Source organism: Yarrowia lipolytica, chromosome 1B (genome assembly GCF_001761485.1).
Source record: "Yarrowia lipolytica chromosome 1B, complete sequence".
Classification (NCBI taxonomy): domain Eukaryota; kingdom Fungi; phylum Ascomycota; class Dipodascomycetes; order Dipodascales; genus Yarrowia; species Yarrowia lipolytica.
The window spans coordinates 1,322,314-1,348,287 of NC_090771.1; the positions used below are offsets into that span (position 1 = coordinate 1,322,314).

Here is a 25,974-nt window from a genome sequence, read left to right on the forward strand (position 1 = left end):
ACTTGTTCGCTCCGACCTCTCTAGGGACTAAAGGAAACCTACAGTACTGTAACTAATAAATGCTACATGCGGTCACCAGACTCGGAATCATGAGTTAGTGACATCCGGGACCCCACCTCCCACTTTTTGGTAACCCTGAGTGCCTTCTGTTGTTGTCGAAAGGTAAGATGTTTGCAATAAAACATCTACATTTCCAATCCTTTCCATTTGAGCTTTATATAATTGCATTACTTGTATGGTCCTACTAATAACCATTAGATCTCCTTCGTGCTACCGTCGAACCATAAGGAAACCCATCCTGCCTGACCTTCCCCCAACTCTCCGACGTCCAGCTTAACCATACGTTGAATTTATCGGCCAGTGTGGAAGCAACCAGTCCTTTGTATGGCCCCTGTGTCTTTTATTTTGGCACGAGGCTTGTGAAATTCTGCTTTTGGAAACGCAAAGAGAACCAATTAATCTGCACCGCCACGAACAATGTAATGGTTCGGTAAATATATAAACACCCAGGGTGACCTCGGACTCATCTTCCGACGTCAACATCGACACTGACTCTAAAAGTAAGTACTTCCTCATGGCAGACCAGCCCAGGTCTTTCACCTCCTCCTACTGCAAACATATTGGACATCGCTAACATAGATGCAATTGTCTTTGCTGCTTGCTTTGGCACCCCTGGTGGGTGCCTTGCCCCAACAGCAGCCCATGGCCTGTGTTCCCTCTTCGACTCTTTCTAGAGACACCTGTTTTCAAATCTGTGACGACTTCGTGTCCTTTGGTGACGCACCCGAAGAAGTGAGTATTACTGTTTTCGTCCAAGTCCTCATGCACATCATTGCAGATTTTAAGCTTGCAGCTCGTATTGCTTTCAGTGACATGCAGCTTATGTGCACTCTATGTCTTAACCTACTTGTGTTTGCGATCTTCCCACTTACTGCACACGTCACTACCACAATACTTGTACAACACAAATGCGCGTCCATACACCTTTTGACGACACAAACAGTGTCACAAACAGCGTGCTGTATGACTAAACCGCAATGTCACCAACCACACAGATGTAGGTCACACAAACACATCCCTTATGACACCCCAGCTATCACGACTAACACAGTGCCTGCAATGCCTCTCCGTATTCGATCTTGACAATCGAAACGCGGTCCACGCTGCGCTCGAGCACCGACATCTACCATTTGCTCCCAATGTCCCCGTCTGTGGGGCACCCAGGCCCACCATCACTGCTGGCCCCCTACGTGCCCAGCTCCACAAGCGCGAAGTTATCACTACTTCCGCCTACTGCACTGTCCCCACAACTCCTGACAAGGATGCCTGTGAGGCCATCTGCAAGGATGTCATTCGGGACTTTGGTCTATGTCTTGACGGGGCAGCCTGTATCTGCGATCGAGTGCTGAAGATTTCCGAACGAGTCAATTTATGTCTCGGTTGCTCAGATCAGTTTGATATGAGCTACCTTAACGTCTACGAGAATATCAAGTTGCCTCTTCAGAACTGCATGAAACCTACGACAGCATCATCCGTTTGTGGCCAGACCACGATCGACAACGAAAGCTCCTGTGCCCCTCCCACCGCCTCAGCAACTGCTTGCAGAATTCCCAACCCCCAGAATCAGAACAATGTCCAGTGTCAGCAACCTTGTTTGAACGTGATTGCTGAACTCGACTTGTGCGCAACCGGCGATTCTGGCTGCATTTGCAATGCCTTCAACAGAAATGAGGTCAAGTTGAGAAACTGTTTGCTTTGCGACGCCCTCTTCAATTACAGCAGCAGTGAAGTGGGTACCCCAATCACCGAGATGAAGCGTCGACTGTATGACCGAATGGATGTCTGCGGAAGATCAGTCGACAGCCAGGAGCAATGCGAGTACGCAGAGGTTCCCGGCGAGTGTGTTCACGTGGACCCTCCTGTCCCCGAGCCATCCCCTGATGTCTCTTCGGCCGAGCCTTCACCCTCTCCTGTTACCTCTGAAGGCAATGACAACGGTTCGCCTTCTATCTCAGAGGGTAATGTCTACTGCGCTGTTCCCACAACCCCTGACAAGGATGCCTGTGAAGCCATCTGCAAGGATGTCATTCGGGACTTTGGTCTATGTCTTGACGGGGCAACCTGTATCTGCGATCGAGTGCTGAAGATTCCCGAGCGAGTCAACTTGTGTCTCGGTTGCTCAGATCAGTTTGATATGAACTACCTCAATGTCTACGAGAACATCAAGTTGCCTCTTCAGAACTGTATGAAACCTACGACAGCATCATCCGTTTGTGGACAGACTACAATCAACAGCGAAAGTTCTTGTGCTCCGCCAACCTCCACAGCTACTGCTTGCAGAATTCCCAACCCCCAGAATCAGAACAATGTCCAGTGTCAGCAACCTTGCTTGAACGTGATTGCTGAACTCGACTTGTGCGCAACCGGCGATTCTGGCTGCATTTGCAATACCTTCAACAGAAATGAGGTCAAGTTGAGAAACTGTTTGCTTTGCGACGCCCTCTTCAATTACAGCAGCAGCGAAGTGGGCACGCCAATCACCGAGATGAAGCGTCGACTGTATGACCGAATGGATGTCTGCGGAAGATCAGTCGACAGCCAGGAGCAATGCGAGTACGCAGAGGTTCCCGGCGAGTGTGTTCACGTGGACCCTCCTGCCCCCGAGCCATCCCCTGATGTCTCTTCGGCCCAGCTTTCACCCTCTCCTGTTACCTCTGATGGCAATGACAACGGCTCGCCTACCACTTCCCAGGTTCTCGCCTACTGCACTGTTCCCACAACTCCTGACAAGGATGCCTGTGAGGCCATCTGTAAGGATGTCATTAGAGACTTTGGTCTATGTCTTGAGGGGGCAGCCTGTATCTGTGATCGAGTGCTGAAGATTCCCGAGCGAGTCAACTTGTGTCTCGGTTGCTCAGATCAGTTTGATATGAACTACCTCAATGTCTACGAGAACATCAAGTTGCCTCTTCAGAACTGTATGAAACCTACGACAGCATCATCCGTTTGTGGACAGACTACAATCAACAGCGAAAGTTCCTGTGCTCCGCCAACCTCCACAGCTACTGCTTGCAGAATTCCCAACCCCCAGAATCAGAACAATGTCCAGTGTCAGCAACCTTGCCTGAACGTGATTGCTGAACTCGACTTGTGCGCAACCGGCGATTCTGGCTGCATTTGCAATGCCTTCAACAGAAATGAGGTCAAGTTGAGAAACTGTTTGCTTTGCGACGCCCTCTTCAATTACAGCAGCAGTGAAGTGGGTACTCCAATCACCGAGATGAAGCGTCGACTGTATGACCGAATGGATGTCTGCGGAAGATCAGTCGACAGCCAGGAAGCAATGCGAGTACGCAGAGGTTCCCCGGCGAGTGTGTTCACGTTGGACCCTCCTGTCCCGAGCCATCCCCTGATGTCTCTTCGGCCGAGCCTTCACCCTCTCCTGTTACCTCTGAAGACAACGACAATGGCTTCCCTTCTACCACTCAAGGCAACTCTCAAACTACAAGTAGCCCTATTCCAGACAACGATGAGGGAACAGGCTCGGGAGATGAAGATGAGAGCTCAACCGGAGCACTTTCTTCTGTTTTCCTCTGAAAGACAATTAACAATGGCCTCTCCTTCTACCCTCCCAGGGTATCTCTGAAACTAGCCATTACTACCGACCAAATGGCAGTGGGCACACCCACTTCTGTTTCTTCTGAAGACAACAACAATGGCTCCCCTTCTACCTCTCAGGGTATCTCTGAAACTAGCCATACCACCGACAATGGCAGTGGCACACCCACTTCTGTTTCTTCTGAAGACAACAACAATGGCTCCCCTTCTACCTCTCAGGGTATCTCTGAAACTAGCCATACCACCGACAATGGCAGTGGCACACCCACTTCTGTTTCTTCTGAAGACAACAACAATGGCTCCCCTTCTACCTCTCAGGGTATCTCTGAAACTAGCCATACCACCGACAATGGCAGTGGCACACCCACTTCTGTTTCTTCTGAAGACAACAACAATGGCTCCCCTTCTCCCTCTCAGGGTATCTCTGAAACTAGCCATACCACCGACAATGGCAGTGGCACACCCACTTCTGTTTCTTCTGAAGACAACAACAATGGCTCCCCTTCTACCTCTCAGGGTATCTCTGAAACTAGCCATACCACCGACAATGGCAGTGGCACACCCACTTCTGTTTCTTCCGAGGACAATGACAATGGCTCCCCTACCACCACCCAAGGCAACTCTCAAACTACAAGTAGCCTTACTCCCGACAATGATGAGGGAACAGGCTCGGGAGATGAAGATGAGAGCTCAACCGGAGCACTTTCTTCTGTTTCCTCTGAAGACAATAACAATGGCTCTCCTTCTACCTCCCAGGGTATCTCTGAAACTAGCCATACTACCGACAATGGCAGTGGAAAACCCACTTCTGTTTCTTCTGAGGACAATGACAATGGCTCCCCTACCACCACCCAAGGCAACTCTCAAACTACAAGTAGCCTTACTCCCGACAATGATGAGGGAACAGGCTCGGGAGATGAAAATGACAGCTCAAACGGTGGCGACAATGGTTCCAACGGAGGTTCCAACGGTGGTTCCAACGACGGTTCTAACGGCGATGGCTCTGGTGGAGGCGCCGATGGTGGATCTGATAATGGTTCTAACGACGGTTCCAACGGCGACGGCTCTGATGGAGGTGCCGATGGTGGATCTGATAATGGTTCTAACGACGGTTCTAACGGCGATGGCTCTGATGGAGGCGCCGATGGTGGATCTGATAATGGTTCCAACGACGGTTCCAACGGCGACGGCTCTGATGGAGGCGCCGATGGCGGATCTGATAATGGTTCCAATGGAGGTTCTAACGGCGATAACTCTGACGGAAGCTCCAACGGAGGATCCAACGGTAATGGCACTGATGACGGTTCGAGCGGTGGTTCAGACGGAGGATCCGACAGCGACGGATCCAATGGAGGTTCTAATGGTGGCGGATCTGACGGAGGGTCTACCGGCGATGGTTCCAACGGAGACGGCTCTAGCGGAGACACTGGTGCAGGATCCGGTGGCGAAGAAGGCGGCGACGGATCTAACGGAGGATCTAGTGGCGACGGTTCCAATGGAGACTCCAACGGCGATGGATCTAGCGGCGACGGATCTAGCGGCGATGGATCCAATGGAGGAGGCTCCAACGATGATGGATCCAATGGAGGTTCCGATGGCGGTTCTAATGGCGGTTCCAACGACGACGGTTCCAATGGAGGCTCCAATGGCGATGGATCGAACGGAGATGATTCCAATGGCGGTTCTAATGGCGGTTCCAACGGCGACGATTCCAATGGATCTAACGGCGACGGTTCCAACAGCGACGGCACCAATGGAGATGATTCCAATGGCGGTTCCAACGGCGACGGTTCCAACGGATCTAACGGAGACGGTTCCAACGGCGACGGCACCAATGGAGGCTCCAACGGCGACGGTTCAAACGGGGACTCCAGCGGAGGTACCAATGGTGGATCTGGTCAAGGATCTGGTGGCGAAGAAGGAGGCAATGGATCTGGCAATGATTCTAATGGTGGCACCACGGGAGGTTCCAATGGCTCCGGTGATTCTTCTGGAGGCTCTACAGGATCTGACGACTCAGGCTCAGGCTCAGGCTCAGGCTCGGGCTCTAGTGATTCTGGCTCTGGTGGATCAGGCTCAGGCTCAGGCTCTAGTGGTTCTGGTTCAGACGGATCAGGCTCAGGCGACTCAGGCTCTGGCTCAGGCGACTCAGGCTCAGGCTCTAATGGATCAGGCTCTGGCGACTCAGGCTCAGGCTCAGGCTCGGGCTCTAGTGATTCCGGCTCTGGTGGATCAGGCTCAGGCTCAGGCTCTGGCTCAGGCGACTCAGGCTCAGGCTCTAATGGATCTGGCTCTGGCGACTCAGGCTCAGGCTCAGGCTCGGGCTCTAGTGATTCCGGCTCTGGTGGATCAGGCTCAGGCTCAGGCTCCAGTGGTTCTGGCTCTGGTGGATCTGGCTCTGGTGGATCAGGCTCAGGCTCGAGCTCTAGTGATTCCGGCTCTGGTGGATCAGGCGACTCAGGCTCAGGCTCTAATGGATCTGGCTCTGGCGACTCAGGCTCAGGCTCAGGCTCTAGTGATTCCGGCTCTGGTGGATCAGGCTCAGGCTCAGGTTCTAGTGGTTCTGGCTCTGGTGGATCAGGCTCAGGCTCCGGCTCTAGTGGTTCTGGCTCTGGCGGATCAGGCTCAGGCACAGACTCGGGCTTTGGCTCTGGCGGATCAGGCTCTGGCGGATCAGGAGGCTCTTCAAGTGGATCTAGCGGATCAGGCTCAGGTTCAGGCTCCGGCTCTGGATCTGATGCAGGTAGAAACCCTAACCAAGCTGGCGCAAATGCATCTGGCGTCGCTCAGGCCAACACTGCCACCACCTATACCGTTTCCTTCGGTCTCCTTGGTCTTGTGGGCATTGCTGCCTGCTTCTAGTCATCTGTGTGGATATTATGATACCTTTTAGTTGTTAATCGAATACTTGTATTTACGTACTACGTACTTGTACTGTAGCTGAAGCTGTATCTTCGTATACTTCGCCGATATTATTCTATGTGGTAGTAAAGTACAGTCATATGTACTGTAGCCCAGAGATTGAACTAATTTATAGAGAGCTCCCAGAGAGAGAGTAATTTTTACTTATCAAACTCTAATTACTGCAGTGCACTTCGCACCACCTAACTTTTGGCAGGATTGATATATACACAACAGGTACATATTTACACCATGAACAGAAGACGAAGTCGGTCACCCAAGCGACGAGAGGGCGGGTCGCTTCGGTCACGTGATGACAACCGCGAGTACGACCAACACCGGGATCGGCGGAGTCGGTACCCTTCAGCAGTTGAAGATCGAGAGCGGCAACGGTCCACGCGAGACAACGAGCGTACACAAACACAGCCGCAACGAGGGGGTCAGAGACGAGACTCGCAGCCAGACCATGAGTACGGCGACGAGGCCCAGAGTCGCAAGTGGATAGAAGGAGAGGGGGCATTTTTGTTGAAACAGAAGCGGATGGGATCCATTCTTCGTATCAACCAGGGTCGTGCATCTTCGGTGGATCTGTTCAATTTGATTCTCATGATTTTGGAGCGCGACAGTCCCGCAAATAGGAATTATCCTACGTACAGCATTCACGATCAGGAGATGATGGAGGGACGGGAGGCCCAGATTCCTTCTGTGGAGACTCTTTTGGACGGCTTGAAGACCTCGGATCAGACCCAGTTGTCCGAGATGGCCAAGATTGATCCCGAGAATGCGTCGTACTGGGGATCAGCTCTCCAGTCGGCGTCCAACAGAGACTCTCAGGATTCTAGTAAACTGAGTGTGGTGAGAGACGACATTGAAAAAGTGCTGGGAGGTAAGAACAGAGAGCAGTTGGCAGATCTGGAGGCTCGGATGCAAAAAATGATAGATTCGGGAGCCGCACCCAACCGGGAGTTCTTCCAGGATCTTGTGGCGCATTCTAAGGATCGAAGAATGCGGTTGGTGCTGGATGAGAAGCGATCCGAGGCAATTGAGACCAGATACAAGCAGCTGTGTAAGGAGGCTGGAACCACGCCGCAGACTCCGTTCACCGAAGAGCTGTACGTCAAGGCTGTTGAGCAATACAATGTTGAATGGGACAAGAGAAAGCCCCAACAGAAGTCTGCTGCTTCCGAGAAGACTCCAGCTGCTCCTGACTTCCAAAACGCCGTTGACGACGGAATGGCTGACGGTCTGTTGCCCCAGATCACAGACGCCGACGGTGTTATCGACCTTTCCAAGGGTATCACTGATGAGAGTTCGCGAGATACTGAAGAGGCCGAGCTGTACCAACAAAGTGATGAGATCAAGGTGGACAAGAAGACTCGTCCCCGGTTCCACAACCGAGTTGTTCTTGGATTCGACTGGAACAAGTACAACCAGACGCATTACGACTCCAACAACCTGCCTCCTAAAACCGTGCAGGGTTACAAGTTCAACATCTTCTACCCCGAGCTACCCGAAGGCAAGACTCCTTCATACCAGGTCATCAAGATGAAGAACGAAGACATCACAAAACAGCGGGAGACCTGTCTGCTAAAATTCACAGCTCCAGCTCCATATGCAGACTTAACATTTCGCGTTGTGGATCGAACATGGGATTATGCTGCTCGAGGAGACGGCAAATACAACTCCAGCTACCATAATGGTGTTCTGCAACTTCATTTCCGGTTCAAGAAGGACTTCTATAAAAAGTAATTGTATTTATTGGCTTATACTGGAGTAATGAGAGTGTAGAATAAAAAAAAAAAGAAACATTTAAAAGTTCTAAAAGACAAAAAAGTAGGGCCCAACCGGGAATTGAACCCGGGACCTCTCGCAAATTGCCTAGGACACCCTAAGCGAGAATTATACCACTAAACCATCGGGCCACCGATATTTAGCATATTAGAGAGCGATCTCATTAGTTAGCGTCGTCGGATTACGTCATCTGTAATGAATCATTAGAATAAAAAATAAACTGATGATTCAGAAGTGTATGATTTATTGAACCCCAATAACCCGGCTTACAAAAAACATCTAGAGAATTGATGGAAGGACTACCTGTTGTCCTTCCATCAACAAAAAGGTTCTAATTGAGCTTACCATTTCACTACTTGTAGGACACTCACGCAAACAGTATGTAGTGTTTCAAATTGTAGCTACAATATGTAGGAGTATTCCAAGAGCTGCATAGTACTGTACTCTTCCGGGTTGGTCATTTTCACCGATGGCTTGTGATACAGTTCTTGTACAGCGCTCAATTCATACACACGTCGATTAATTACTGAATGGATAAATAGGGTCTTGACTAGACTGTGATGTCTTTACAAGAAGATGTCGACAGGGCCTAGACTCGTTAGTTGCGACTAAAGAACCGCTTCCACCGTCTCTGTGAGTACGTACTTCCCGCAGAAGTGCCTGTATCGGAGTATCCGACGGCCAGGCCCATGGAGGAAGTGGAAGCATGTGGAGAAGAAGGAACGGTAGAGGGAGTGAAGGAGAGACATACCTTTGAATCATTTTCGAGCGGGGAGAAAATCTCAGACCAGTCTGAAGAGTCTGAGGAAGCAGACTTTAAAAAGGCAATGCCCACATTATCGTCGTAGTCTACATCTCTCGTCAGATTGAGTTGGGGAGGTCTCATTTTGCGAAGCGACACCTTGGGGGATGGTTCGCATTCAGGGTCATTAAAACACTCCAGCAATTCGTCGGAGTCTCTGGGCGACTTTGGAGGTGTTGAAGTGATGACGAACGTTGGACTTCCGGTTGTGGTTGTAGCAGAACTTGCGGAGCTCGAATCTTGGTCTGTTCCGTTGCTATTGGTATCGTCAGACTCCTGGGTCAGGTACCCAGTAATAGTTCGGTCAGACAGCTTGGCGTTGAATATCGGGAAGGCCTGCGCTTCTTCCTCATCACTGTCGGACTGCTCTATGAATCTGGACACGTTTTGGGCCACTGTTTCCGAGAAATCAAACGAGATATTCTTTCTATGAGAAAGCAGGGAGCTGGATCTCGCCGAATACACCGACTTGGGTGGTGATAGAGACACACTTGATGGTTCCTGGAGACCTACAGAAGCTGGATTGCGCTGAAACTGTCGGTGGGAGATGTTGGAGATGATCTGGGTCGATTTAGCGGACTTGGGAGATCCGTTCACGGACTCTGCAAGAGACTCTGGAGGGGAATTGGGGAGGGGTACGGCTCTAGAGAGCTGCTCAGACCTCAACCACGACTCAATTGTCTTTGTCAGCGTCTCGTCAATCTGGGGAACGCTCATATTGAGGTACCGCGAGGTTTGAGAGGTGACATTGAGAGCCACAAAGTTTTTGTATATCAGAAGCCCATGAGCAGCTTCTGGGAGGGATAGCGACGTGAAGACAGACAAAATGGTGGCAAGTCCATCGCTGAGGAGCGAAAAGAGGACAGACAAGTCACGTGACAAGACGGGATACAGCACTTGTGGACAGGGTGCGATCTTGAGAATCGTGTTGGTCATGTCCAGTAAAGTGGACAACATCTCAACGTATTTAGGCGGCAGGGCGTCTGGTGACTTTTTATTCATGAGAGTATCGAGCGTGATGCTCTTATTGTCGAGTTTTTGCCTCAGAAAATCGGTTCCAAACCTCTCCTGGAGACTCAGACGCATTCGAAGGTATGCAAAGTACGGCACAAACAGCTGGGCTGTGGTTTTATCGGAGATTGCTAGCGGTTTGTCTTCATTCTTGGGATCCAGGGGCGTATGATCGAGCATTCCAGTCTTTCTCTGAATGTCCACCTGCTTGATGAAGTTGATGGGTCCGTCATTGAAGAGCATGTGAAGGATGATGAAGCATCTGGCGTAATTGGCGGTGGTAAAGGTCAAAACCACCCCTCGAGTGCACATGTCTCGAATGAAGTACGCATTGTCGGGTCTGGAGGAGACTAACGTTTGCAGCTGCTTGTAGTCATCCTGGGGTATTGGGTCCAGGAGCTTGCCTCGGGCCACTCTTCGTATCAGTCTGCCCATGGTGCGCTGTTCTTTCTTTCTTTCTTTTTTGCAAAACGGCGGGCGATGCAAGCGAGAAACCCACGTCTATATGACTTGTACGCGTCTACAGGCGGGGAGCACGTCCCAAACCAGAGAGGAGTCTGTCGCCCATAATAGTTCGGTTTAGGTGCAAACCTCCGCGCCGTTAGATCTGAGACCGCATGAAGGACGCGGCTGCCACCAAGGGTAATTAATAGGGGTAGAGATGAGAGACAAGCACGCTTTTGTCGCGAATGCCGCTTGTTCGGCAGGGGAGTTTTGGGTCTGACAAATCTCCCTCCTTTTTCCAGGAGTTTTTGCTTTGATTTTCTCTCCAATTGGGGACCCGGTCACCCGATCCACCAGAGCGTCAAACCGGCCCAGCCAATAGTATTGCAATCAAACTGAAATTATCATGTCCACTGCACTGAGACAAGCGGCAGGGTTTGACACGCCGCTACTGTGCTACTTGTACGATACACGGGCGACCTGGGGTCGATAATATGACCGCCAATGGGGTAATGCACCGAACTAGAGTAGCCATGCATGTTTCTTCGTTTCAGCCTGGGAACAGGAGCTGCGTTTAGTGGTAATAATAGTTGACATTTCTGGTCGAGAGAATGAAAGGCACCCACCCAAACATGAGCTGACACTCGCCAGCCCGAGCCTCGCTGCTGTAATATCCCTTTATTTTGCATGCCGGTGTACATACTGTACGAGTACATGCAAACCCCTGAACGCTGAATGTCGTTTCTTCGCCATGGAGTCTCCCCTATTATTTTCGACTGAACGCTGCTGAAACTCATCTTGCTGTAACACCACCGTGTGTTTTGAGGGTTTCACCCATGTCGATCAGACAGCCAAAGCGTGTGGAAACAGGTTAGACGGAGCGAAGCAGCCAGCCGTTCCAAAACCCACGTCTTGCACGCCCTGGCATGCAATTTCTGTCACCTGTCAACGTGTCTGGAAGCAGGGCCCCTCTTTTACATGCTCCCGAGACTCCACGTGCAGTTGAGAATGTACAAGTGAAACGGTGAAACGGTGAAGAGGTCCTTGATGATGAGTAAGCGGTGCGATGATGAGCGTCTGCTCAATTTGAAGACTGACTGGCCAACTCACTTCCTAGATGGACTATATAAACATTGTCTTGTACGACGTGGTATGCTCATACTGTACTCGTACTCGTACTCGTACTATGTTTTTAGTATTATGGCCTACTTGTAGTCTTGACAGTGGCGCTAATCTCAGGTCATTAATCAAACTGGAAGTTGAGGACGAGACGTCCAATTTCGACATAAACAACTGGCAGTGGTGGGCTGAAGACCGTTCTTTCGATTTCTGTTTCAATCAGGACTCAATGGGGTTACCCGATTTGTTTCGTATTATTTCGTATTCCGTGCACTTGGTGGCATCATGCATTGGTGACGGGACCTGACCTGAAATATGCAGCTATAAATAGGCATAAACAAGGGCTCCAGTTAAACGACTGATTTCGAAATGTTGAAAATAATGCAGTATTTGCGCGACCGAATTTGAGCACTTTTATGTAACAAAGAGACTGGCGCGAGTAATTGGAAAAATAATGCATTAATTGAAATATTGGAGAAATTTGGTAACATTTGGAATATTACAAATTGCTTGTGAATATAAAGTTTAAGCGAAATATTGGAGAACATAGGAAGCATTTGGATATTACCTGTGTTTGGGAATATAGTGTATTAATCGCAATAATCGAGAAAACTCAAGAATAACACGATCAAACACACTACAGAAACAAAACCTGTCCACCAAAAAAAAAAACTACCCAAGACTCCATGAAGAAAACGATGACATGACACTTACTTGTACTAAAGACACCTCATAGACCCTTCTAGAACTCCCGGTACGTTTTTAGTGCGCATTGTCAAGTGCACAGTAGCTTATGTACCTACTGTAGATACTGTACAGTCAGCTGTAGTCATGGATGCAAAGACATGAGTAAGAAGGAATTATACCCGGTTTGCCACGTTCAAATACGACACTACACAGGCGTATAGCGGACGGTCTAGCTTGCACCTCACCTCACTTGTTAATCAAGCCACTTGTAAACCCCTCACACTAGTCTGTTGAAGTCTCAGCTCTCTCTCCACAGTGTAGCGCTGAGTAATAGTGTTGTGCGAGTGAGACTGATGTTCATCATTGCGCAGACAAGTGTCACCGAGGCCGTCAAAAGGACTGGAAAGATGGAGGTGGAATCATGTGTTCAGATAGTTTTTCACACTTGATTCGTGTATTGTTTGTTCATATCAGATTCCGTGAAGTTATAGTATGGACTGTACGTACGCAGATGCCTCGTACTGGTTAACAGCCCACTATATCAAACCGCGATAATCCCCATCCGAACCAAAGTTCGCTATCGGGGCCTATCTCACAGGAGAGCAACGGTGGCGCGGAATCGCTGCCCGATAGAGTGTATCCATTGAGTATTCGTCATCTCGACCACTATTGCGAACTGTGGCGTTTTCAACGGCGCTGGTTAGGGTTTGGGGGAGGCTATTCAAAGTGGTTGGGTCATGTGACCTGGGTGGGCGGAGATAGTGGAGGTGTCTTGTTCGAGGGCAACCGGGCAGGCGGTGGCGGAGGGGATATCTGGGACACAAACAGACGACCTTTCTAACGAGTTCTGGTACTAATTTCCCCAAATTATTGCTCTCAAAGCCCTCATGATTCCTCCTACTCATTCCTCTTTACCACCCGCTTGCCCCGAATCGCCCTGATTAGACGCAAAGCCAAACCTTGGAGGTCAAGTGGTGTACTAATCGCACACACTCACAGCACACCACAGTGTTCCACCGACCCTCTTGAGCACCCTCCGAGACGATATTTCTTTTTGTGTTCCCAGTTCCGAGTGGCGACAAGTGACACAAACAGAAACCACAGACTACATAAGTGAGGCTACCCACCCAACAAGCAGTCTCCCCTCACTCGTCCTTCCACCGTCTCATTCAGCACAGGACAAACACAAACACAAACGCTCCAAGCCACAGACCGATCCGATGAAGAGCGAAGCGCGTGGAGAGCCACACCCCAACGGCAGTGGCGACGGCGCTGACACGGCCAGTGTCGCACCCACAAAAACATCACAGCCCCCCTCCGCACACCCTTCGTCGATCCTGACACAGTACATGAAGAACTTCCAGGGAAACCTGTCTCCCGACATGAAGGACATGCGACGATACTGCTACCGGCACCATCCGGACCTCAGTTGCTCCCGCGAGTCCGACGAAGAGTGCATGGCCCAGATCCAACGGTCTATGGACGAGCTGCCCGTCAAGGACAGAGAGGGCATCAGCCACTGCTGGAGCATTTTCTCAGCGTCCAACCCTCGCCAGCGCTCGCTCATTCTGCAGGGCATTCTCACACAATGCTGTTTCCCCCAGCTGTCGCAGGTAAGCTCGATTCTCAAGGACCTCATTCGAATCGACTTCATCTCGGCGCTCCCCACAGAGGTGGCCTTCAAAATTCTGTGCTACCTCGACACGGCATCTCTTTGTCGAGCCGCGCAGGTCAGCAAGCGATGGAAAATGCTCGCAGACGACGACGTGGTCTGGTACCGTATGTGTGAGCAACACATTGACAAAAAATGCACAAAGTGCGGCTGGGGCCTGCCGCTGCTGGACAAGAAGCGCCTGCAGCAGAGCAAACGGTCCATTGAACTGCGGGCCAAGAACTTCAACCCCAAGGTCGACACCCAAGGACAAAAGGTGGAGGACAAGGAAGACCAAACCCCACAAGAAAAGGTGGAGGACCTGACAGGGGAAAAGCCATCTTCCTCGTCAGACGTCCAATGCGGACACAAGCGAAAGAGAGAAGACGACAATGTGGCCATGGCTGCACCCAAAACATCCAAGACGCGACCCTGGAAGGAGGTCTATGGAGAACGATACATGGTGGAGCGCAACTGGCGTACCGGCAAGTACTCGGTACGTAAATTTTCCGGCCACAAGCTCGCCATCATGTGCCTGCAGTTCAACCACCAATTCCTCATTACTGGTTCCTACGACACCACTGTCAAGGTGTGGTGTGTTGAGACTGGTCGGCTGATCCGAACCCTCGAGGGTCATCGTCTGGGAGTCCGGGCTCTCATGTTCGACGACACCAAACTCATCACGGGATCTCTGGACCACACTATTCGAATCTGGAACTACCGAACAGGTCAGTGTGTGTGTACCTTCCGAGGTCACGAGAACAAGGTTCTTGCGGTTGATTTCAACGATTCATTGATTGTCTCTGGTTCCGCAGACAAGACCGTCAAGGTGTGGAACTTTGAAACCAAGAGCTGCTTCACTCTGCGGGGCCACACTGACTACGTCAACGACGTTAAAATCCACAGCGCGTCGGGCCTGCTTTTTTCGGCCTCTGACGACAACACTGTTCGAGTGTGGGACTTGGAGACCAAGCGGTGTCTGCGGGTGTTTGGTCACCAGAACACCGGTGGACACGTGCACCACATTCAGTCCGTCATTCCGTTGACTCTCGACCATCTGGAGGACGTTGATCATTTGGATGCCGATGAGAGTGCCATTGATGACGCTGATGCCAGTGTTGTTGATGAGGCCGACAATGGTCACGAAAGTGCAATTGACGACTCTACCGATGGTCCTGATCTTGCTATTGCTGATGGAGAGATTGCTGTCCAGCGAAACTCCTTCTCCGTTGGCCAAGTGTCTCAATGCGACATTTTCCCTGAGCCCAAGACTCCCCTGGCTCGAAAGCACTACCCCACACACATGTTGACGGGATCCCTCGACAACACCATCAAGCTATGGGACATCAAGACCGGCAAGTGCGTTCGCACTCTGTTTGGTCATGCTGAGGGAGTGTGGTCGATTGCTGCAGATCATTTCCGAGTGATTTCGGCGTCGCACGACAAGACTGTCAAAGTCTGGGAGCTGCATTCTGGTAGGTACATGCACACGTTTGGTGGCTACCGCGAGGCTGTCACCTGTGTGGCCATGAGCGACTGCAAGTTTGTCATGGGCTGCGAGGACGGTGTTGCCCGTCTGTACAATTTTGACATGCCTTCCAGAGCGTAAAAAAATGAGAGGAGAGCGAGACAGAGATCGAGAGAGAGGTCGAGCAGGGATCGAGACAGAGATCGAGACAGAGATCGAGACAGAGATTGAGAACAGAGAAACGACGATGACTTATTTATTAATACCCCCATAGAGATAATTGAAAAAAAAAACTTGATTGAAGTGCACCAATAGTGACGTGACATGCCTGTGTAGGAATCATGAACTGAGAAACGCCAGGGCAAGCGGTGGGTCCTACTATGGCTTTGTCTCTTGCCTCTTTCAATTGCAACTTCAACACTTCCATAGCTTCTGTGACGGTGGACAGTGGACGAGGGTGTAGACTTGATTTGTATGGCTGTGTTGCCATGGACGTAGAAACAGTGACGGCGAAAGGTGTGTTGGATAATTACTCTACAGACACGAGTGATATATAAGTATCTGGTGCCTGTACAAATGCTATAGGATGGCGTGGCTTTCATTGCGTGAATCTATTGTATCATCGATATGGAAGTTCAAGACTGCCTATCTTCAAAGAATATGTAGCAAGCGTATCTGAAAATACTGACATGTATAACAGTGGCTGAATAGTGGTAGTTCAGAGTATCCGCCAACTGAATAGCGACTTAGATATAGCTCTAGATCTTACTGGCGATGACTTTTGAGGTCCTGGTTTGTTCAGAAGGATAAGAACAAAAAGGGAGAGATACAAGTGAGGAAGGAAGTGGCAAGAGAGATGGGATTGGCAAAAGAGGGAGTTGCTAGAAGCCCTTTACAATAAGGCTTCATATGTAGGTCTGTATACAACAACTCTGGACTTCACACCGGGTTGGCGACGAAGCACTACGAGATTATGGTGAACGGAAAGCTACAAGACGCTTACTGTTCAAGAAGCTGATTCTTTGATTTTTGGATCATGAGACTCAGAGCTCGGGTGAAGAGAACTCACACTCTGCTCCGTCCAGTTGCGGGCCCATATCCTGGTGAAAATACGGCTTCCCGTCCGATCAGCCATTAGTCAAGCACCAGAGAGCCCAGTTAGTATTGTAGTGGGAGACCATACGAGAATCCTGGGTGCTGCAATTGTCATTGCTTCTACGGATATTTTTTTTTCTTTCTTTACAGTCCCGTATGTTCTTTTCATGTTTTGTCTCCAACCTTCGTCCTAGTCATCATGAGATGTAGAACCACAATGAGCTTATTGTGAGAAAGAGGGGGTATTGGGGAGTTGATTAGGTGGTTGTATCGGTCACTGAGGTCCCATTTTTCTACTATCCAGGATTTTATTGACCCTGCTTTGTTATGTCAACTCGTATTTCTCAGTGCAGAGTTGCTGTGTGTGTTTATAGACAGATGAGCTTTGTGTGAGAATGGGGGGTTGATTATTGTACTAGATAGTTTCCAAAAACGTCATTGTAGACGTTCCAAAAGCCTGAGACCACAAGAGGGTCCCCAAATCCTTTCATACCGTTCTCCTGTTCAACAGCAACCGCAATCATAGATGTCCAAGTATCAGAGCTATAGCAAAAGTCAGATACTCGCGCAGAAGATACTAGTGACGTAATTGCGGCGCTTCAGAAGCGCAAGTACACTACCTAGTTTAGAAAGAAGATATCTCTCCGAGCCGCTGATCTCAAACACAAACTTCTCATCTCTGGCGTTACTGAACGACAGGGCTTCTTCGGAGTAAACAGGATCGTATCCAGCCCACCAGCTGGGCATGGGTCGTTCAAAGAGGAAACTGAGGAATTTGCTTCCCTTTTCCAAAAACGATTGCCTCCGAATAGCTCCGATAATATGAGGTTAGTGCTCATCAGAATCATACAAGCGGTTGTATGAGTAACGGGTCACCTACAATCTCAACTGTCCCCTTACCTGTCCATGGACACATGATTCCGACAGCCACAGCGCCTAACGATACGTGATAGAGCGTGATGATGGGCACCTTTATTAGCCTGCCACTATCTACAGGTGCTCGTACTACAGTCCGATCTCGAATGGGGTACAAAGGTTGCTACAAGAATGTGGAGCGTAGTGGTAGACAGTTGGAGATTGAGTATGATTACATAAGCACATAGAAAGGCACGGAATTTATCAATCTCCGTGTCTCGTGTCGCATGACTGTTCCTATGACCGGCGCACAAGCCTCCTCACATGGAAGATCGTCCAGGGGTGTCAGACCTTAAAAAAACGCGTCCGAAAATTCAAATGAATTAATGACAGGGATTGATGCATAGAACGAGGAGGGGTAAATGTGCAAAGTTCTCGGAATACGGTCTGACAGCAGGTGTGGATTTCTTGTGGATTTATGTGATTTTCTCTCGTTCTGTAATCCTTTATTTTGTGCTGTTTGGCTAGCTTCCTTGCGTCATTTAACCGATGGAATGGCGTGTGCGGTTTGTACTGCTATAGAAAAATATAGAAGCGGCCGTTTTCGGTAAAGGAGGTTAAGAAACGAGCCTCACCTTGACGTTGGGTTCAACAGAGGTGAAACCTGTGTTTAAGACCATCAGACTTTGTCGGCTTAGTGTCATATTTCGCATTTTTTTCAGTTGGCATTTTTTCGCCATGTCCACGATTTTCCGGCATAATTTTGTTTCCGCAGGCCCTGAGTCATCGCCAAGCCCAAGTGATATTCATGTCCTGTGATGTGGTAGCAACCTATAGCAAAGTAAAACGGCAATTAGCAAAAGAAAAGACTGCGGGCTCGTATTCAATACATTCCTGTCGAGTGTAACTTTGGTGCGTGAAAAAAATGGACGCAATACCGCACCTGGGATGACAGAACAATGTCTCGTCAGTGTCGTTTCCACCTGCATGACAATCTACAATAGACAGATTTCAGGTAGCTCCGATTTCCCTATAATACACTAGCGAGGCACGCGGTTGGGATTTATTTTTGTGGCAGCCATGGACCCAACAGCTCATCAGACTACAAGTACGTTTCAAACCCGCTTTCGGCCGCCACTGACGTCACGCAAAGTTTTTCAAGGGTTTGGTTATCTGTGAGAAGGTGTCAGAAAGTGTCAGATTTAGTGCGGGAAAAAAGTGAAGAGCGGCGTAGGGAAAAAATCCGAAAATAATACGACAAATGCTGGGCACAGCAATTTCTTCACAGTGCTGAAGGGGTATAGAATCGGTCGTCTTTTGCGGTGGATTTTCCTCCGATATTTCCACCTCTAATTCAAAATACAAAGTGGAAAGCTCGAGGGTAAAGAAGCCCGTCACGTCTGCAGACTCTTTCAGATGAAAGCCGATGGTTTCTTTTTGCGCTGCTCAAGCGCCGGTAGTGCGACGTCGCAGAGCACGAGCCCTAAAGCTCGCAGCAGTGACGGTTCAGTTTCCCTTCTGGCTCTGAGACTTTTCCAAACTGAGACTCGACTCATGTCTCAAACTCGAGGCCTGGAACCCACAAGTGGTTCTGGGGTCGATAAAAAACACGCACCCCGAGCCACCGAATCTGTTGAGTGCTTTGTGTACCCTCCCCCTCAGACCCTGCCTGTAAACAGTACCACCAAGGAGTCTGGTTAGCTCGTTTTTGGAGGCGCTAATGCATTCTATCGTCAATAGCACGACCCACGAGGCTCCACACCTCGCCAACCACATCTCACGAGCGGCGACGGCCTGCAACCACCTGCAATGCGCTCGGAAAAATCCCATGGGGAAAATCAACAAGACTCCAGTCGTAGAGCTCTGCAATGCGGGAATCCACCTTTTTTTTCCGTTCACAAGTTCCTGTACAACCAAACGGGGTCGTGTACATGCTCTACCCCATAATACACGGTAGTTTGATCCCGAACTAGCCGGCGTTTGTTTCCAAAGACCCCTCTCTTTTATTTTCCGTCTCCACAACCACACAGCGCTCCGCTATCATCAATATATGGAGGCCTGGAAAGGCGACTCAGGTCCTCCGATTACGGATTAAATTCGGATAAACAACTGGGGGGTGGAGCATAGACCATGCAGTGGAAAAAACCTACTTGAAAAAAAAAGTGCGTCCAGCTGCATACTGTGGCATACTGTGGCAAGACATGCACAGAACGCACTGTAAGGTAACCACTATTTCCAACTTTTTCAAACCCACACACAAAGCACTGTAGACACACACTATGTTGTTGGCACGTAGACGGATAATATTTTGCCCGCGCCATTCCGTATCCGATATCCTGTCACTAGTACAATAAAGAAAGGTACCACTGTCTCAGAAGATGAGCAGATTGCTTTGAAACTCCCGACATTGAAGCTTTTCTGAAATGAAAGCCAAGAACATGGACCTGTTCCAGATTCCGTTCGTTCAACTTGCAGTCATTGGTATTCGTAGACAGCTACAGATCTGGCCGCCGTGTATCATTTTGCGGTTGGTTTCGTCAGAAATGGCCTATTTGGGCGATAAAACCCTAACCCCGGAGCCTAAATTTGTCCGGTGGTCAATTGTGCGGAAAAATAAATTATGAGGTAAGCGATCTTGGCGATCTTGGCAAAAGATTGAAAATAAAGAGAAAATTTGGGGCTTGATGTTTTGCGCGTGATACGGCTGGGGACCGCCCCATCTTGCGCTGCTTCCAAACTGGCCCGATACGTCGTTCTATTGTGACGTCGACTTTAGAAGCAAATATGCATGGTTAGCGTGTTGAGACATGCAAATTAATGCAGAGTGATTTAGAGTTCAGATAGCGAAAAGTAGGTTTGGATTTTATGAAGGCTAATAGTCTAAGGCGGCGGAGGGCCGAACCCTCACAAACTTCGAGAGAGGGCTCAATCCTGAGATAGTTAAGCAGTACTTGAGATGTAAGGGGGAAGCGGTGGGGTTGGAAGTTGTCCCCACGAAAGCGAGCTTAGTGTTTGCGGGAGTATTTTCGGTGGGCGCCGGAAGGGGGGGGTGGTGGGAAGCACGGCCTAAAGTGGACTACTCCAACATGTATTTGGGTGTTGCTGGATTTGGTGAGGGGAAGCCAGTGCAGTGGAACATGAGAGCTATCATTGTAGGGAGCTGCAAAAAACAGGCGTTTTGCCACTTGGGGCATTTCCACACAGCTGTGCAGGCGTGCCTCGAGGACCGTATTGGCGCTGCAACGGTTTTGTGGGCATTTTTTTCGCCCTTTTGGCCCCAACCGGCACGCTCCGACCGTACATGTTCATATCCGACAACTGACTAAGACAAAATAAGGTTGTACGGTTTTGAAAATGCTCGTATCCTGCACATGGGCAATGGCACCACCTTTGGATGGAGCGTGCGACGGCAGGGAGCAAAAAAAAAAAGTGCTCTCAAAAGCCCAAGACGGCAGGCGCACGGTTGTGGAGGGTCCGATATGTCCGACGTATTGCAGAGTCGCACTTGGTTGTACCTTTTTCTTTTTCTTTACGTCAAGAGGTCACCATCCCATCGCGGTTCGCCATTGGCACGTGGCTGATAAGGTGGGCCAATTTTCCCATGTACAGTATCATGTAGAGGTACAAGTACGGTTCAACGTTTAGTGTGGAGTGTGTCTCGTATTTGGGTAGTGGGTTAGAGGTGGAAATTAAGAAGATGGGGCGACAACGATATCTCGTATGGTGATTCCGGGGGCATTTTTCCGGTTTTTGCCAGTCTTTGCCAGCCTCGGTACCCTTTTGCGATTGCCTTGCCTTCAACTGTTCCACAAACGGGCCATTGTGCGCTTAAGTCCGGTTCCAAAACGGAACAATCAGGCACTACGTTGTAGTCGTCAGATCCTGGGAGGCAGGATATATACTAGCTCACGACCATGGATACTGATTGTAGAGTAGATAGTCGCCACCCTAATTGACCACCACCAAATCACTTCACCGACATCAACGTCCATACCAACCAGCACCAATACCCGCGCCAATACCAGCACCAACATAACCAGTGCGATACACCAACACCAACACCAACACACCTTACTCCTACATCACCTACAACTACTTGTACTGTACTCTTACTGTACTCTTACTGTACTCTCACTCTACAACACCAGCATGCCATACATTCCTCCTGGAAGACAGCGATCGTCGTCTCTGCCATTTTTGCACGCCATCCCCCGGTGGCTGTCGATGGACGAGGCGGAAGAACGAGAGCAGCAACAGTCTGAAAATACCCGCAAGAACGCCCGCAGTTTTGCGGCGTCGCTGTTCCGCCGACACAAAAGCGAGTCGAGTGCCGACAACGCCGACAGCACTGACAACAGCCCCGGCCCAGCCTCTGTCTCGTCATGTTCGTCTTCTTCTACATCAGACCATTCAGATAACCTACTTAGCGCCGCTAACCCCGACATGAGTGACGCGACCCTGTGCACTCCCAGTGCAAGTGATGGTGCAAGTGAAGATGCAAGTGCGGCGCTGGGCCGCGGTAATGGAGCTACCGACACCACCGTTGCTACCGAGGGACAGGCCCACGATAATTTCGGTGGCGATGGCGACAAGGACTCTGCCATGCCACGTGATTCACCAGAAACGCACCCCATCATGGAGGGACGACTTCGGAGTCTTTTCCGGAATAGAGTTGGTGAGTTTTCCGTCGGACAATTTTTTTTGGGACCGGATTTTGGCACTGATTTGATGGATATTGGGACAAATTTTCAACAGTTGAACCTGACTGTTGAGCATGAGGGGAAGACTCAAAGATAACGCGTATGAAACAGGGAGTCTCGAGAGTGGATACGGAGGGAGCATGAGGTTTGGATAGATAAGCAGTCTAGAGAAGGAAGGCGTGAGGGGAAATGAAGTTGTTCACTTTTCATCAGTGGGACTTTTATTTCTTGTCCACAACAACTTCTGATCTTTACACCAATATTTTGTCCTTTTCCTATCTCTTCGCTCGTCCTGCGTTTTGCTGCATTTTTTTTTCTCTCTTCTCTCGCTCTCATGATCCTTGTCTTTTTCATTTTGCGTTCTTCTAGCTTTGCGTTTTTCCGTGTCTCCGCCCCTTGCCACGATCACTAGATCACTAACTCCAGATAAAAGCAACTCATGCAGCACTTCGTGGCCAAATGCTGGTCATGCACCGCAAACAAAGACAAGGTTTGAACAAGCACAAGAGTTAATTGCAAGAAAAGTTAATTTGGGTAAAGACGAAATAGACACAGGTGCTGAGCAAAAGACACAAAACCAAGTGGATTCCTCGCACCCTTCCGTCTCATCTCATCCCAACTCTTCTTGTTCGCCACTCTCAAACGACAACAAGTCTGCAACAACTCACGACAAGCATAGCTCCGCCAACAGCCCGGACAACGACATGGTAGCTCTCACATCCACTACCATCACCGGCGAGCCTGCGTCACAGTTGCACAAAACCACCGTCACCACACAACCTGCCACATCCAGTGCCACAAACACAAACACGGCTGCTATCGACATTAATGGCTCTGCTAAACGCGCATCCGATGAGATCGATCCTCTGGACACCGGGCTGGGGCTCTCCAAGTCTCCCAGCTCGTCTTCACTTGGCTCTCTGTCGTCGCTCAGCTCCCTGGCTTCTCTGAGCTCGCTCACTAACGGTACGGGCCCTATTTCCTCCACCCTCAGTCAGCTCAGAAAGCCCGCATCGACCGCAACAGCCACATCTACCTCTAACAACACCCCCCAGCATACTAACGAAAAGGTCCCCAGCAACAAAACCATCACATCTGCCGCAAAGACCACCATCACAGCACCCTCCCTCGACAAGGAAGGCCCCATTGTGTTCGACTCAGCGGCCCTCAGCGACTCGGACTCGGAGGCCAAGACCCCTGCTGCTACTGCTGCCGCCTCGGCCAAGTCAGCCGCGTCTCGACGAGCCGAACGACCCTCACTGACGCGAACCACTTCGTCGCCAGGCTTGGAGAAACGCGACTTTGTGCCTCCCATCAACACCGCTCCTGAGACCCCCGCACCCGACTCTCCTGTGACCGAAACCATGGTTCTCACACGTGCAGGCTCTTCTGAGGACGTGCCCTCGACCGTCTTCTCTTGCCCCGACTCTCTCACCTCGCCTGAGCGACGGTCCTCAATTCTCACACAGCTGCAGATGCCTGTGTCGCCCTCAATCATCCGAAAGAAGTCTGGCGAGCTGGTCAAGTCTTCGCTTAAGCTGTCGTCGCTAGTGCGAAACAAGTCTATGCCTGAGTCGTCCATGAAGAGCGCCGCGGCTCAGGCCATCAAAAACGTGCATTTCGACCAGAAGCTGGAGCATGTGCGACACTTCCTCAACTCTGACCGTCCTCAGGCCGTGGCCGACGGTTCTGTGAAGCCTCGACCCCACCACCACAACCACAACGGTGTGGGTACTTTCCAATGGCGAGATGACGACTCGTCTTCGGACGAGGACGACCTCCGAAAGGGCTACGATAAGTACATTGCCCGGACCGAGTGGTCGCTGTCGACCCCCAACTTCCCTGCTGTTCCTGGCCCCAAGCCCCACTCTGGTGAGCCGGACCCCATGGTGTACCTGGAAAACCTATTTCTATCTGCCGACAAGAACAACCTGGTGGGCCATGTGGCAGTCAAGAATATTGCATTTGAGAAGCAGGTGAACGTGCGGTACTCGCTGGACTACTGGCAGACGGTGTCTCAGGTGGACGCGACCTATAACGATGACGCCCGCAAGAAGCTCAAGGATATGGGCTACGACCGATTCACCTTCTCTATCAACATGAACTTGTTGCCTCAGCACATTCTGACCCAGAAGCCCATGCATCTGTGTGTCCGGTACACTGCCAACGGCACCGAGTATTGGGACAACAACGGGTTCCAGAACTTCCAACTAGATTTCAAGCGGGTGCCCAAGCCCCAACGAGGCCCTGGCCGGTTCCATAACCGATCCAAGACGGAGTATGGTGTTGGCTGGACACCCAAGTACTCCAAGGCCTCCTCTTCACCTGAAAAGGCCGACAAGAATGAGAACGCGAAGCCCAGCAAGGAGCAGGAGCAGAGGGAGAACTCGAACGAGTCCTTCCTCGGCGACTTTGAGTACAAGGTGGCATCCCCCAAGGCATTTTCTGCCCGACGGTCTTCGGTCGACGACTCCATTCCCCTCAAATCCAAGACCAAGTCCAAGTTTCTGACCCCTCAGCGACGAAACACGGAAGACCAGCGAAACCTGTTTTCTCGCTACGATTTCGGTAACTCATTCCGACAAAAGACGCCCGAGCGACCCTCTGCCAAGGTTGCTTCCTCCGCCAACAGCAAGCCCAAGGCCAACGCCTCGTCCGAGGCCCCCTCCAAAATTGTGCCTGCCTCTTCTTCCAGCGGCTCTTCCGACGAGTCGAGCCAAGACTCTTCTAACCAGTCTTCATCCAACAGCTCCCCTCCCACCACGGCTGGTACCGGTGTTGGTGGAGCTGGTGAAATGGAGAGCGCGGAGATGAAGAAAGCGCCCAGCATTGGCAACTTGGCTGCAGTCATGACTGGCGGAGTCAAGCCTGAAGTCGACTCGCCCTCTTACCAGGAGATGATTAACAAGTACTGTTTCTTTGGCTCTGCTCCCAAGACGGAGGAGCCCGAACACTACTTTGTTCCCGGCCACGCGCACAGTGGCTCCATCAGCAGCACCTCGTCGACTTCGTCTGAAGACTCCATTTTAGGCATGCGGCCCCAGCAGCCCTCTTATGTGCAATCCAAAATGTCGTCCTTTTCCTCGGCCCTGAGCTCTGCCTGGCCTTGGAACGGCAACGGGAGTGGCGCCTCGAGCACCGCCACGACTCCCACCGGAGGTGAGTACGTCGGCCCCACCACGCTAGATGGTAGCCTGCGTTCTCCCACCCCCACTCTTGGTTCCAGCCCCACCGGCAGCTGTCTGGAATCGTCCTCGCCTGTTGGCTGGGCCAAGGGTGTTGAAGTATAGAAAGCTCCACTGATGTAAGGTATTTATTGTTTGCATGAACTTCCGAGAGCTGTAGCATCCAGTACAAGTGCTGTTATCATTAATTTAGTTAGGTTTAGTTGAAAATATTTTGCAGGTTGTAAGTTTCGTATAATTTAGAGATATCAAGAAGAGTAGACTAGATCCGAACTCTGATGCCAGCCACAGAACGAGAAATACTGGCTGGAATGGCATTGATATTGGTATCAGAATGATATTTCAGCGGTGTAGAATATGATGGAGTTTCTTTGATTCACGTGGGGTCAAAATTGAAGGTGTTAGGACGATTTTCGTCGATTACGTAATGTGGATGAGTGAGTCTCAACGCGGCAGTTTCGGAAATATGGTAACTATGACTAATCCCAGTGACATAATCTAGGCTGGAGTCTCATCATCTACTAAAAAAAGCCCACTTTTTCTCTCCTTCAGTCGAATCGTATGATGTAGAACTGAGAAATTAAGGTTCGCGAGTCGGCCGAGATTGTGCAGTCCACTGTTGGCGTGCATCTCATATATATGCAGTC

At 50.3% G+C, this 25,974-nt stretch overlaps 7 protein-coding genes and 2 non-coding genes across 9 annotated transcripts; 6 read left to right on the top strand and 3 right to left on the bottom strand.

Annotated features, from left to right (window-relative positions):
- Window positions 1-3,669: 3,669 nt before the first annotated feature.
- On the top strand, window positions 3,670-6,480 carry YALI1_B13259g (uncharacterized protein; the record flags this gene model as incomplete). Its single annotated transcript, XM_068282061.1, has 1 exon — window positions 3,670-6,480. The coding sequence occupies one exon, from the start codon at window positions 3,670-3,672 to the stop codon at window positions 6,478-6,480; it is 2,811 nt and encodes a 936-aa protein (XP_068138162.1).
- A 291-nt stretch (window positions 6,481-6,771) lies between these two features.
- YALI1_B13290g (uncharacterized protein) lies at window positions 6,772-8,268 on the top strand (the record flags this gene model as incomplete). Its single annotated transcript, XM_500697.1, has 1 exon — window positions 6,772-8,268. The coding sequence occupies one exon, from the start codon at window positions 6,772-6,774 to the stop codon at window positions 8,266-8,268; it is 1,497 nt and encodes a 498-aa protein (XP_500697.1).
- Window positions 8,269-8,355: 87 nt separating this feature from the next.
- On the bottom strand, window positions 8,356-8,441 carry YALI1_B13307r. The gene has a single exon. It is a non-coding gene; the product is annotated as a tRNA-Pro (tRNA).
- Window positions 8,442-8,908: 467 nt separating this feature from the next.
- YALI1_B13328g (uncharacterized protein) lies at window positions 8,909-10,558 on the bottom strand (the record flags this gene model as incomplete). Its single annotated transcript, XM_500698.3, has 1 exon — window positions 8,909-10,558. The coding sequence occupies one exon, from the start codon at window positions 10,556-10,558 to the stop codon at window positions 8,909-8,911; it is 1,650 nt and encodes a 549-aa protein (XP_500698.3).
- A 2,702-nt stretch (window positions 10,559-13,260) lies between these two features.
- YALI1_B13355g (uncharacterized protein) lies at window positions 13,261-15,633 on the top strand (the record flags this gene model as incomplete). The annotated part of the gene is made up of 2 exons (XM_068282062.1): window positions 13,261-13,293; window positions 13,492-15,633. The coding sequence occupies 2 exons, from the start codon at window positions 13,261-13,263 to the stop codon at window positions 15,631-15,633; spliced, it is 2,175 nt and encodes a 724-aa protein (XP_068138163.1).
- A 942-nt stretch (window positions 15,634-16,575) lies between these two features.
- Window positions 16,576-16,697, top strand: YALI1_B13388r. Its single transcript, XR_002432075.3, has one exon. It is a non-coding gene; the product is annotated as a 5S ribosomal RNA (ribosomal RNA).
- Window positions 16,698-17,864: 1,167 nt separating this feature from the next.
- Window positions 17,865-18,349, top strand: YALI1_B13401g (uncharacterized protein; the record flags this gene model as incomplete). The annotated part of the gene is made up of 2 exons (XM_068282063.1): window positions 17,865-18,049; window positions 18,118-18,349. 2 exons carry the CDS (start codon window positions 17,865-17,867, stop codon window positions 18,347-18,349), a joined length of 417 nt encoding a protein of 138 aa, XP_068138164.1.
- Window positions 18,350-18,585: 236 nt separating this feature from the next.
- Window positions 18,586-18,998, bottom strand: YALI1_B13411g (uncharacterized protein; the record flags this gene model as incomplete). Its single annotated transcript, XM_068282064.1, has 2 exons — window positions 18,586-18,849; window positions 18,909-18,998. 2 exons carry the CDS (start codon window positions 18,996-18,998, stop codon window positions 18,586-18,588), a joined length of 354 nt encoding a protein of 117 aa, XP_068138165.1.
- A 2,593-nt stretch (window positions 18,999-21,591) lies between these two features.
- On the top strand, window positions 21,592-25,432 carry YALI1_B13439g (uncharacterized protein; the record flags this gene model as incomplete). Its single annotated transcript, XM_500699.3, has 2 exons — window positions 21,592-22,117; window positions 22,569-25,432. 2 exons carry the CDS (start codon window positions 21,592-21,594, stop codon window positions 25,430-25,432), a joined length of 3,390 nt encoding a protein of 1,129 aa, XP_500699.3.
- Between the last annotated feature and the right edge of the window lie 542 nt (window positions 25,433-25,974).